This window comes from Hyla sarda, chromosome 6 (genome assembly GCF_029499605.1).
Source record: "Hyla sarda isolate aHylSar1 chromosome 6, aHylSar1.hap1, whole genome shotgun sequence".
Taxonomy (NCBI): domain Eukaryota; kingdom Metazoa; phylum Chordata; class Amphibia; order Anura; family Hylidae; genus Hyla; species Hyla sarda.
In genome coordinates, this window is record NC_079194.1 from 153,820,721 (window position 1) to 153,833,518 (window position 12,798).

The window sequence follows — 12,798 nt, forward strand, 5'->3', positions numbered from 1 at the left end:
TCTGTTTGAAATCTGCAGCATCAAATCTACAGCATCAAATCTACAGAATCGAATCTGCAGCAGATATGGTACATGTCAATGTACGCTAGTGGAGTTTTAGCTCCAGAGATCTTGTGAAAATGTTCTCCCTTACCTGATTCTTCTCAAAGACCGGAGGATTGTTATTTAAATCCACCACGCCAATTATCACTGTACAGCTGGTGCTTAACCCTAGGAATGAAATACATAAAGAATTAGCTTAATACAGTTACATGAAATGTACATAATGTTGCAGGTGATGTTTGAAGCTTTTAAAGGAGTACTCCGGCGCTAAGACATCTTATCCCCTATCTACCACGATATCTGCCAGTTGCCAAGCCCCCTCCCATAGGCTTGCATTGATGGTGCGGAGCATGACATCACATGGGGCGGGGCCATGACACAATGCTCCGGCCCCGTGATCGCCAGTAATAAGACCCGGAGCGAACATGCTCCGGGGACTGATTGTATCGGGATGCTGCGTGCAAGATCACGGGGGTCCATGGTGGGACCCCTGCGATCAGGCATCTTATCCCCTATCCTTTGGATAGGGGATAAGATGTCTTAGCGCCAGAGTATCCCTTTAAGAGCCAATGTAAAAGTTACATCTGGACTCAACACCTCATTGATAACTTCCCTTCCTTTCATAGACTAAATACATTACAATTCGTTGGGCCTCTACGTCACCCTTGGGCTTTATTTTGTCTGTAAAGTTTGAATACTTTATAATATATACATACACACATGCAATTTAATAACTTGAACTAATTTTATTCCTGTACAGACCTAATACTTCACAGATCAAGGGTTTTTACTGTTGTATACAGTCAATACAATTTCTGTGAACTAGATACTTAAGCTCCACACACACATTTTTCCTTTTCTGATTGTTACAATAGAGATTTATTTTACATCTGTCATCAGTATTCATTGGACATATATGTTGGGGAGTGCCCCTTTGTATACATCCGACAGACACTGTTTTACATTTCTGGGATTCTTATAGACAAAATGGGTAACTATTGCAAAAACCTTTGACAGCCCGACCATATGCCAGTTTATAAATTAGGCAAATTAGACTATCACATTAGCTATCACAAAAGCTTTCAATATTTTATTCATAAGTGTTGAACAGTACAACACATAGACATCTTTTCCCCTATCCAGTCCCCGGAGCGAACACGATTACTGTCGATCACAGGGCCGGAGCGTTGTGATGTCAAGGCTTCGCCCCGTGTGACATCATGCTCCACCCCCTCAATGCAAGCCTATGGGAGGGGGCGTGATACGCTGCCTTTAACACACCACAATGGTAAACAGTCCCTTGTTACAAATCACTCCATTTTTGGAATTTCACTCGTCCTCTTGGCTGTCGGTTATTGTGTGAGCCAAACTCACACTTTTTCTGGAGTGATTTTGGAAGTACTCAGAGTATTTTTTGTTTTTTGTCAGTAAAATGCCCATTTTTGCATAAAACACGCCCACGCAAGAACCAAGAAAAAGGTTGGACTTTAAGTAAATGAGGGTCAAAAACTTACAATGCATTGTTCCAAATTAGTGGCCCTTATTTACTAAGAGTGTTGTGTAGGTTTCTTTGTGGGTTTTAATTCCCTACAATTTATTTTCCACGTTATTTACTAAGGTTTCCCTACATTTTCCGCTTTCCCTACATTTTGCTTTTTTTTTTACAAATGCTCTGATCTGTCTGGTTTTCCTCAGCTGAAATCCACCACATTTTATGTGGAAACCTAAAATTTTCGTTTTTATGAAAATGTCAGGTGCCAGTAAGTTTCAAAACACTTTATAGGTTGTAAAGAAATGAAAATTGTCATTTATTGTATTTGCAGCATATATACTGAAATCCAAAGCTATTTCAATCAAACTTTTAACAATATTTTAACTTTTTAAACATTTTAACAGGTCACATTACATTTTAACATGGGACCCCTTATTTGATAGCAGCTTCACAAGTCTTGTATCCATTGAACCAGGGCCAGATTAACGTAGGGGCTGATGGAGCTGCAGCTCCAGGCCCCTACAGTAAAATAGGCCCAGCCGGCCGCCAAAAAGGCTGCAGAGGAGCGGAGCCGCCCATGATGCAAGATCACGAGAACAGAGTTTAAATCCTCTCTACTCTCGCAACTCTGTACTTTTGTGGGCCGTGGCAGCCGGCAGTCAGAGCCAGAGGTGGCTCTACCAACCCTCCCTCTGGTTGGGGCCTTGCTCTGGCCCTCACCACCGCAGGGGGCCCCCGTCACATTCTGGACATCCCTGTGTCCCGAAAGAACTTTTCAGGACACAAGGATTTCCCAGCGGTTGCCTTTATGCGGCGGCCCCCAAGTTAAATTAAAAAACGCAGGGACCGCCAGGAGGTAGCGCATGCAGGACGTCACTGACATCACATACTGCACTTAATGTGGGGAGCTATACTGCACCTAATGTGGGGAGCTATACTGCACCTAATGTGGGGAAACTATACTGCACCTAATGTGGGGGGACACTATACTACACCTAATGTGGGGGACACTATACTGCACCTAATGTGGGGGACACTATACTGCACCTAATGTGGGGGACACTATACTGCACCTAATGTGGGGGACACTATACTGCACCTAATGTGGGGGACACTATACTGCACCTAATGTGGGGGACACTATACTGCACCTAATGTGGGGGAAATATACTGCACCTAATGTGGGGAGCTATTATATAAGGATAGGAGTTACACCATACCACCATCAGTGTCTGGATCACTATAAGGATAGGAGTGATACATTTCATAAAAAGGCCCCGAAAAATTCTTAGCACCAGGCCCATGATGCTCATAGTCTGGCCCTGCATTGAACTGGTGAGTTTTTGGACAGTTTCTGCTTCAATTTGTTTGCAAGATGCCAGAAAAGCCTCCCAGAGCTGCTGTTTGGGTGTAAACTGCCTCTTACCCTCATAGATCTTTTGCTTGAGGATGCTCCAAAGGTTCTCAATAGTATTGAGCTCAGGGGAGGATGGAGGCCACACCATGACTTTCTCTCCTTTTATCCCCATAGCATCCATTGATGCAGAGGTATTGTTTGCAGTATGAGATGGTGCATTGTCATGCATGAAGATGATTATATTATGGAAAGCATAATTCTTCTTTCTGTACCAGGGAAGAAAGTGGTCAGTCAGAAACTCCACATACTTTACAGAGGTCATCTTTACACCTTCGGGGACCCTAAAGGGGCCGACCAGCTCTCTTCCCATGATTCCGGCCCAAAACATGACTTCACCACTACCTTGCTGATGTTGCAGCCTTGTTTGAACAGGGTGGCCATCCAAACATCCACTACTCCATCCATCTAGACCATGAAGGGTTGCATAACACTCATCAGTGAACAGGACTGTTTGAAAATGACTCTTCATGTATTTTTCTGCCCAATGCAGAAATGCTTGTGAGCATTGGTTAGTGGTGGTTAGTTGCAAGACTCTGGAGGACTCTACACCTTGATGTCCGTGGGGCTCCAGAGGCACCAGTAGCTTCAAAAATATGTTTACTGCTATGTTATGGTATTTTAGCAGCTGCTCTCTTGATCCAATGCAGGGTTCTGGCAGAAATCTTCCTCAATGTGCCTTTATCTGCATGAACCCGTCTGTGCTCTGAATCAGCCACAAATCTCTTAATAGTGCGATGATCACGTTTAAGTTTTTGTTTTCATACCTCGTCCAAGGCATTAAACTATTTTATTCTTTTCACCAGCAGAGAGATCTTTTTTCTTCCCCATATTGGTTGAAAATTGTGCTCTGCTTAATTATATGGAACACACACCTTTAGTAGTTTTTCCTTAAATTGGGCTCACCTGGCAATATAATTATCACAGGTGTCCGAGATTGTTTTCAGTGATAAAAAAGAGCCCTGAGACACAATGCCATCCATGAGTTAAACTGAAAAACTAAATATTTAACCTTTGTGACACTTACATAATAATTTTGAACAGGGTGTAATTCCCAACAGACTTGGAAATAGAGTGTATTTTGTGAGGAGATGCATGTACTGGACCATATAGGTTCCCCAGTTAATAATAGATCTTGTGTTTTTCTGAAGCAGATGGTAGAGGGAATGTAGACGTGATGCTGTGGGCTGCCATTTAGTAATTGCAGACAGACACGTGAGTCTTAACGGAGCGAGGTTTAATTGGGGAATCTCACAATAATACATCAATAACATTGGCTGGAGACGCTTGCACACCACCGCTCTGCTCAATGCCTCATCCTTAGAAGTCGACTTGTAATTATACTTTAATATTGTGAAGGGTTTATTAAGTTTTATCCTCTTTGAAGATGCTGTGAGTCACTTACAATCTGTGAGACTGCTCATCTGTCCCACAACTCACAGTTCCTTATAGAAAAGTGAAAAGCATGTACCGGACATCTGACAAATAACAGATGGGAAATGTATTTACATGTGCTAAAAATGGTATGTTCCAATGGAAGGGAAATCTTTAGTTTTACATGCAAAGATTGACCAAGTAGCTTAGTTCTCTCTTTGTTGCTATTCTCTACAGCACCATGGAGAAAGCAACCATATGCCAGGTACCGTATGTTCATTATTCACACTGTATACTGCATTGTATATGAGCCGGTAGACACTAAACAATGGTCAACAATCAAATAGGTGTAGTCTTAAATGCAAGTTATAAATATTGTGTGTCACTTACCTCCCTCTGCTCCATCCAGATCAGCTGCTAATACTTCAAGGATGTATCTCTTTGCAGTCTCAGCCTTTAGAGTATCATCCAGCAATGTTAGGTGTCCAGTGCTTTCCCCAATGTGAAATATGTTATCCCTGGGCAGCTGGGGCTCTTGTCTCACAATCCTATACCTGATCTGTGCATTACTGGACTGTGGGTCATCAGCATCTTCAGCCTTAAGTTCAATAAGCAAAGTCCCTGTAAAATAAATGTTATTATGAATTATTGCAAATCCTGTCTACTTAAAGGGGCACTCATTAAAACTAATTTTTGCTATTGCACTCCTTATGTTAAATAAAAAAAATCTTGTCTATGTACTTTGTTTAAAAAAAAAGTTTTCTATGTTTTATTTGCGTTTAAATAAGCTGCCACTAGGTGTCTCCCTACTTGTCCAGAGCACATGTTTCCCCATCTTTTGCACAGACTTTGGACTCCTGCTGGCCTGGCAGTAGTCCAAAATCAGGAAATGCTGAAGGGGTGGGGGTGTCCAGTCTTAGAAAATCATAGCTCATCTCACGTACTGAACTGTTCTGGGCTGTGTGTAGCAGAGTGAGGGAGGAAGTTCTCTCCTATATTGCTTCAGATGATCTCACACCTGCTGGGGAACGCCCCTTCCCAGTCTGTGAATCTGACTGAGACTAAGCAGAAAAAACAGAACAATATCAAGGTAGAAAACTAAACAATAATAAAAAATAAAGGCAGGGGGTTTGTCATGATGGGGGCAGTGAACTGGGAGGGTTATAAAATTTTACAAGATCCTGACAGGTTCTCTAACTATTGTGAGGAAATGACAAGGTCTATAGAGCAGAGACTCCAGGCTGTAAATCATTAAACAACAAAGTCGGATAGAAAGGAAAACATAAGTAACTTTAACCAACATAAACACAGTTTTTGGTAAGAGTTACTCTAATATTTGTTGAGCAGAGGTAATGGAAAAAACTCCATTGTCTTCTAATAGGTACCTTTCTAACCACTCTATGTTTAATTTCTACACTTACACTAAATTACTGGTTCTTAAGCCAATGCAACCATTGGAAGGTCTGGTTGTGTTAAAGGGGGTCTACACATCCTAACAACCTTTACTGGTGATTAGCACACAAGTACACTCCTGCAGCAATTATAGGCCAAACAGCTATCATCATGAAATGAAAACACAGGAAAAAAACTCCTCTGAATATATTATACACAAAAAAATGAGTTCTCTACTCTCATTCATTTAAAATCAATAATGTTATGCATACCTAATAAAATTATTAATTTTAATTGAAGGGGAGTAGAGAACTAATTTTTTGCCAATAATGACCTGTACAGGTGGCTAGGTAGCCACCAAACTTATTCAGACTGCCTTAAAACTGCAGAACATATTGATTTCAGGGTGGGAAGGGTTATGATAGTTAAATATTAAAGTATTAGGAAGGTACTGGTATCTCTATCTTCTGTCAGAAACTTGCACTAAATATCAGTAAGCCTGGGTCAGAACCTAAGAGACACCAAACATTGACTAAGTAAAACCACCCCCTGGATCTTTATTGCAGGGTGCATGCACACAGATCTGGGTCCTGCCACGTTCATGTCACCACCGATGTAGTGAAGTTCCTGACATTAGTCTATATTGGTCCCACTGATCATGTTTGTTCACAAGCAATGTGCCACATACTGCGTAAGATCCACATTACATTTTTAAATATATACATTTAATAATTGGCAGCCCATTATATAAGCATTGATTAAGTAATGGTTATTGTGAACATTATGCAATTGTATCCACAATATTGGTTATTGAATCCTGTGATAACTATGCACTGTAACTATATGATCTCTTGGATTTCACAATTTTTTTTCTAATGTATGATTACCACATGAAGTTACACATGTATATACATGTACAATGTCAACACCTCATTAGATGATGTCAATAATGGGTGGGCTTAATAGTTTGAGAAAGATCCCAGTGAGGGATTGAAACATTGCTGCGCTCACTGATGGATGAGCAAACCACTATTTGTTCACTGAAGACTTGAAGTGCCTCTTTCCATTTTTTTATTTTTTTGAGGGCCTATATGTAAGATATTCCTACTCAGACCTAAGTCCCCTATACTTTGCCTCCTCATGAATAGCAGAGCTGATCAATACACATGTGGTTGGGTCCACCACTTTCACCAAGAGAGGAGGGTTGGACTAGGGACTCTCCTGCAATTACTGGTCAGGAACTGACATGTTACCAAATGATCATGCAGATCTTCCAGTGAAATACAGGACAGTTAGTATTATACATACTGCAAATATTTTAATACTCAACCACCCGACAACTTTCTTGTGAGTAACATTATTAACTGCTGTATTGAGACAGTAGAAGGACTCCTATCCAATGCTTAGTATGACATACAAACACGTGAGGGAGCTGTGTATTTCAGCTATATTGCTTTACATGCCAGCGAGCTGGAACCTCTGAGTGGTACCTAAGGGATTTGGGCACTCCATAGAAACCAGTGGTGTGCCAACCGAATACCCCTGTAGGAGGATAAACATGTCATATAGTAGTAACTCCCTCTATTAAGAGGTACCTAATAAGTATTTGCTTGGAGGTACATAATTCAGTATAGATGAGGAAAATATGTGCGTATAACAGTACTGTAAAAGAAACATTGAGTTAATTTGGTCCCCAGCATTTAGCTCTATGTCTAAACTAGTGGAAGAACCAGCTAGTTGATCATGTTTCTCTCACATCCTATAACGTGCAGGAAGGAGAGGACTCTTCACTGTCCACAGAATGTCTTTGTGATGATATGTAGGGAACAGTGCAGCACCACACTGTTCCCAGCCCCTGTCCCTACCTAGTTGGATGATCCACCCTACACGGCATCCCCCAAAGAGATGAATGTCTCTACACTAACCATGTGTATGAGATGCTAAAAGAAGGGTCAGACAGGCCAGGTCAATAAAACATGTACAGGCCTAGGACAGAATCAGAAAACAGAAAGGTAAAAACTGAAAAAAGCCAAAGGGTCAGAACCAGGAGGACAGCACAGTACAAAATCAGAACTAGTGAGTAATACAATCAGAGGTCTAACTAGGAAAGTTAGGGTAAGGTCCAAATTGGTAGCCATGATGCAATTTTTAAGAAACCGGCAATAGTCAGGGCCCAGGAATTCAGATATACAAACAATGCTAGTAAGGGTAAAGACCACAACTACAAGCATCTGAGACATACTAAGGCCTGTTTAAATGTTCTGCGGAGGTGTGAGCCCAGCACTGCAGCTCATTGGCCCAGCGCTCTCATCCCCCTGATTGACTAGCCGGCATTGTCTTAAAGTGATGAGTGGCTCTACGCCTGGCTACATCAGACGCTAGAGCCACCTCATCGGGACCATACAGGAGCGAGTGCAGGTAAGTCTCTGACAGTCTTGGTGTCAACCAGCACCAGTAAGACAACTCATTTTAGTTTTTATTATAGGAACAGACTTCTCCACTCTAAATTCTCTTTTGTAGTAATGTTATGGGCAAAAACTAAGATATCTACTAAAGAGTGTGTTGGCCTTGTGTGGACAAATAAGTGAAGCTTTATATTTTATATGGGATCTTACTGAAACTGATTTAATATTGTTCCTGTCAGTACTCACCTTGTGCTGTTTCCTCTGTAATTTCAACATGATAGGTTTCTTGAGGGAATATAGGTGCATTATCATTCTCATCTATCACAGTAACAGTCATCTCCAAGGGATCACTGTACAGAACATTGTCTACATTTAGAGCCGATATTTGGATCTGGTACTATGGTGCAAATGAACAAAATATGAGCAACAAATTAGAAGGAAATACCGTAACTTATATCCTAAGAAATCCTTTACTATATAACAAGGACTAGTTAGAGGGTAATTTCTGCAAGCAGAAACTCTATAGATAAGGTATAGTGATAGTGGCATATGCCCTTCATAACACACCATATGTCAGATAACATTCCATATGTTGTCTATTATTTACTACATGCAATTGGTGAAAACAGTGCTAACACATTATCAAAGTGATGTAAAAAAAAAAAAAAATACCCATGATAACTAGATGTTGCTTAATAATAATAATAAGCCCCAGGATGATCCAGCAAATATGCAGTTGGATAATCCAGAGTGAATACAGATATATGATGTACTGGGGATCACCTGTGATTGTCGTTCTCTGTCCAGTTCCTCTGTCACATAAATGTATCCAGACTCATCGATTGTGAACAAATCCTCTGCAAACTTCCCTGAAAGGCAGTACTGAACCTCTGTACTATTCCATAGCACCTAGAAGAGTCACATTATATTACTATATACAGTAATATGAACATGAAAAGTCCAGAAAGACCTGATACTGGATCAGCAGATGAATGTGTACAATGAAATGACTATTAAGGACCATAATCCTCCTGACAGTACAGGAGGGGGCCAGATCTGGTGAATGAATTTCAAAACCACCTCCTGTCGCATCCCTGCCGGATCTGTACCATATCCCATTCAATCCAATGATCTGAACGGAGTCACCTAGAGACTCTAGTCGGATCATTTTCCGACTGTATCTGGCTTTTGGCCCAGATTGAAAACTGCTGTATGCTTTGGTTTTCAGCCGAGCTAAAAGTCGGATATGGTCCGAAAACTACCAAATGAGAGTCACTATTTGACTCAGATCAATGGATTAAATGACTTATGGCGTGATACGGCAGCAGGTGGTTTTCTCATACCAAATGTGGTATGAATGCAATCTGAGTAAGGTCCTTGTAAAAAGCATATTGTTAACAGCAGATTACTTGGTCATTTATTTTGTGCTCTCGGATTTCCTGATGTTTCTGTAGTCATGCTAATGTTTTTCATTGTTTTTTTTAAAAATATGATTCAGAAGATTTAATAGTCCAGTGCCTATCAGGGCCCATATGACTGCAGACTTACGATACAGGGGCAGGATAATCGTGACACGCCCCACCCCCTCATCTCCTCATGCTGCTGGCACATTAAACTTGTTAATCTCTTCAAAATCTTCAATTGACATTTAAAAAATCTCTTTAATCTCTTCAAATGTGAGGCCCTATGGTCTCATCAGGCTGCTGCCACATTCAGGCTAAAAAGGAATCTGGTTGGAGGGAATAAAATAAACCATAACATGCCACACGTGTTTAATCTTGTTGTCAAGTGGTTCCTTAACCCCTGAAGGATGCAGCTCATTTTCACCTTAGGGACGCAGCCCTTTTTTGCAAATCTGACCACTGTCACTTTATATATTAATAACGCTGGGATGCTTTTACTTTTCATTCTGATTCCGATATTGTTTTTTCATGACTTATTCTACTTTAACATAGTTGTAAATTTTCATTGTTACTTGCATCCTTTCTTGGTGAAAAATACAAAAGTTTCATGAACATTTTGAAACTTTTGTATTTTTCAAACTCTTCTTGTGAGGAAAATGAACGTTGCAAATAAATTATATATTGATTCACAAATACAATATGTCCACTTTATGTTGGCATCATAAAGTTGACATGTTTTTACTTTTTGAAGACAGAGGGCTTCAAAAGTATTGCAGCAATTTTCACGAAAAATTCTAAATCAGAATTTTTCAGGGACCAGGTAAGTTTGAAGTGGCTTTGAGGGAACTTTCTGTGAGAAATACACCACAAAATGATCACATTATAGAAACTGCACCACTAAAAGTATTCAAAATGACATTCAGAAAGTTTTTTTTTAACCCTTTAGGTGTTTCACAGGAACAGCACAAAGTGGGGGAGAGAAATCGAAATCTCAATTTTTTACACTAACATGTTCATGTAGCCCAATTTTTTCATTATTAAAAGGGTTATAAGAAGAAAAAGCCCGCAAAATTTGTAGCCCAATTTTTCTAGAGTAAGGAAATACCTTGATGTTAAGTGCTCTGCAGGCTCGCAACATGGCTAAACAGGGAAAGAGCAACTGTGGGATTTTGGAGGGCGAATTTTGCTGAAATGGTTTTTGCGGGGCATGTGGCATTTAGGAAGCCCCCATGGTGCCAGAACAGCAAAGAAAAATAAATAAAAACACTTGGCATACTATTTTGGAAACTACACCCCTCAAGGAATGTAACAAGGGGTATAGTGAGCCTAAACACCTCACAGATGTTTGACAGGTTTGCATTGAAGTTGGACGTGAAAATGAAAAATTAGATTTTTAACACTAAAATGATGGTTTTACTCCAAATTTTTCATTTTCACATGGGTTAATAGGAAAAAAATGGACCCCAAAATGTGAAGCCCAATTTCTCCCAAGTAAGGAAAATACCCCATATGTGGACATTAAGTGCTCTGCTGGTGCGCTACAGGTCTAACAACAGAAGGAGCACCATTGGACTTTTGGAGTGAGAATTTGCTGAAATTGTTTTTGGGGGCATGTCGCATTTAGGAAACCCCCATGGTGCAAGAACAGCGAAAAAAAAAACACACGGCACACCATTTGGAAAACTATACCCCTCAAGGAACATAACAAAGGGTATAGTAAGCCTTAACACCTCACAGGTGTTTGACAGGCTTGCATTGAATTTGGACGTGAAAATGAAACATGTGATTTTTTAACACTAAAATGATGGTGTTACTCCAAATTTTTCATTTTCACATGGGGTAATAGGAGAAAATGGACCCCAAAATTTGAAGCCCAATTTCTTCCGAGTAAGGAAATACCCCATATGGAGGACGTAAAGTGCTCTGCGGGCACACTACAGGTCTCAGAACCAAAGGAGTGCTATTGGGCTTTTGGAGAGAATTTGGTTGGAATAGAAGTCAGAGGCCATGTGCGTTTACAAAGTCCCCATGGTGTCAGAACAGTGGACACCCCCCCCCCACCACCACCACATGTGACCCTATTTCAGAAACTACATCCCTCATGGAATGTAATAAGGGGTGCAGTGAGCATTTTCACCCCACTGGCGTTTGACAGATCTTTGGAACAGTAGGCTGTGCAAATGAAAAATAAAATTTTTCATTTTCATGGACCACCATTCAAAAAATCTGTCAGACACCTGTGGGGTGTAAATGCTCACTGCACACCTTATTACATTCTGTTAGGGGTGTAGTTACCAAAATGGGGTCACATGTGAGGGGGCCCACTGCTCTGGCACCATGGGGGCTTTGTAAACGCACATGGCCTTCAATTCCAGCCAAATTCTCTCTCCAAAAGCCCAATACCGCTCCTTCTTTTCGGAGCCCTGTAGTGGCCCCGCAGAGTACTTTGCATCCACATATGGGGTATTTACATACTCAGAAAGATAGGGTTATACATTTTTTTTTTCTCCTATTACCGCTTGTGAAAATTAAAAAAAAATGTTTGCGTTTATGTCAGAACCTCTGTGCAAATCTCCAATTTAGGCCTCAAATGTACATGCTTCATGAGTCCTGTTGTGTGTCCGCAGATCAGATCACTTTACACTCACACATGGGGTATTTCCATATTCAGGAGAAATTGCGTTACAAATTTTGGGGGCCGTTTTTTCCTTTTACCTCTTGTGAAAATGAAAAGTATGGGACAACACCAGCATGTTAGTGTGAATTTTTTTTTTTTACATTAACATGCTGGTGTGTACCCCAACTTTTTCATTTTATAAGGGGCAAAAGGAGAAAGAGTCCCCCAAAATTTTTTACGCAATTTCCCGAGTACGGAAATGTGGTACTAAGCTGTTGCTTTGAAATACGACAGGGCTCTGAAGTAAAGAGAGTGCCATGCGCATTTGAGGCCTAAATTAGGGATTTGCACAGGGGCTGACCCAGATGCAAGCGTTACAATTGCCTCCACCACAAATACCCAACAACAGTGTTTCCCAAACAGGGTGCCTCCAGCTGTTTGAAAACTCCCAGCATGCCTGGACAGTCCATGGCTGTCCGGCAATGCTGGGAGTTGTTGTTTTGCAATAGCTGGAGGCTCCTTTTTGGAAACAGTGCCGTACCAGAAATTTTTATATTTTTATGGGAGGTGGTGGGGGGTAACTGTGTAAGGGTATGTGTATATGTAGTGTTTTACCCTTTATTTTGTGTAGTGTTCTTAGGGTACATTCACACTGGTGG

The 12,798-nt window shown here is 40.8% G+C and overlaps 1 protein-coding gene across 1 annotated transcript in view; it reads right to left on the reverse strand.

The window, feature by feature from the left end:
* Positions 1-12,798, reverse strand: part of CDH16 (cadherin 16) — a 212,665-nt gene that overhangs the window by 121,266 nt on the left and 78,601 nt on the right. Inside the window, exons 8-11 of the mRNA XM_056525592.1 lie at positions 8,903-9,028; positions 8,366-8,516; positions 4,713-4,943; positions 134-210 (exon numbers count right to left, since the gene is read on the reverse strand). Of these exons, the coding sequence (XP_056381567.1) occupies positions 134-210; positions 4,713-4,943; positions 8,366-8,516; positions 8,903-9,028 (585 nt within the window). The remainder of the gene's footprint in view (positions 1-133; positions 211-4,712; positions 4,944-8,365; positions 8,517-8,902; positions 9,029-12,798) is intronic.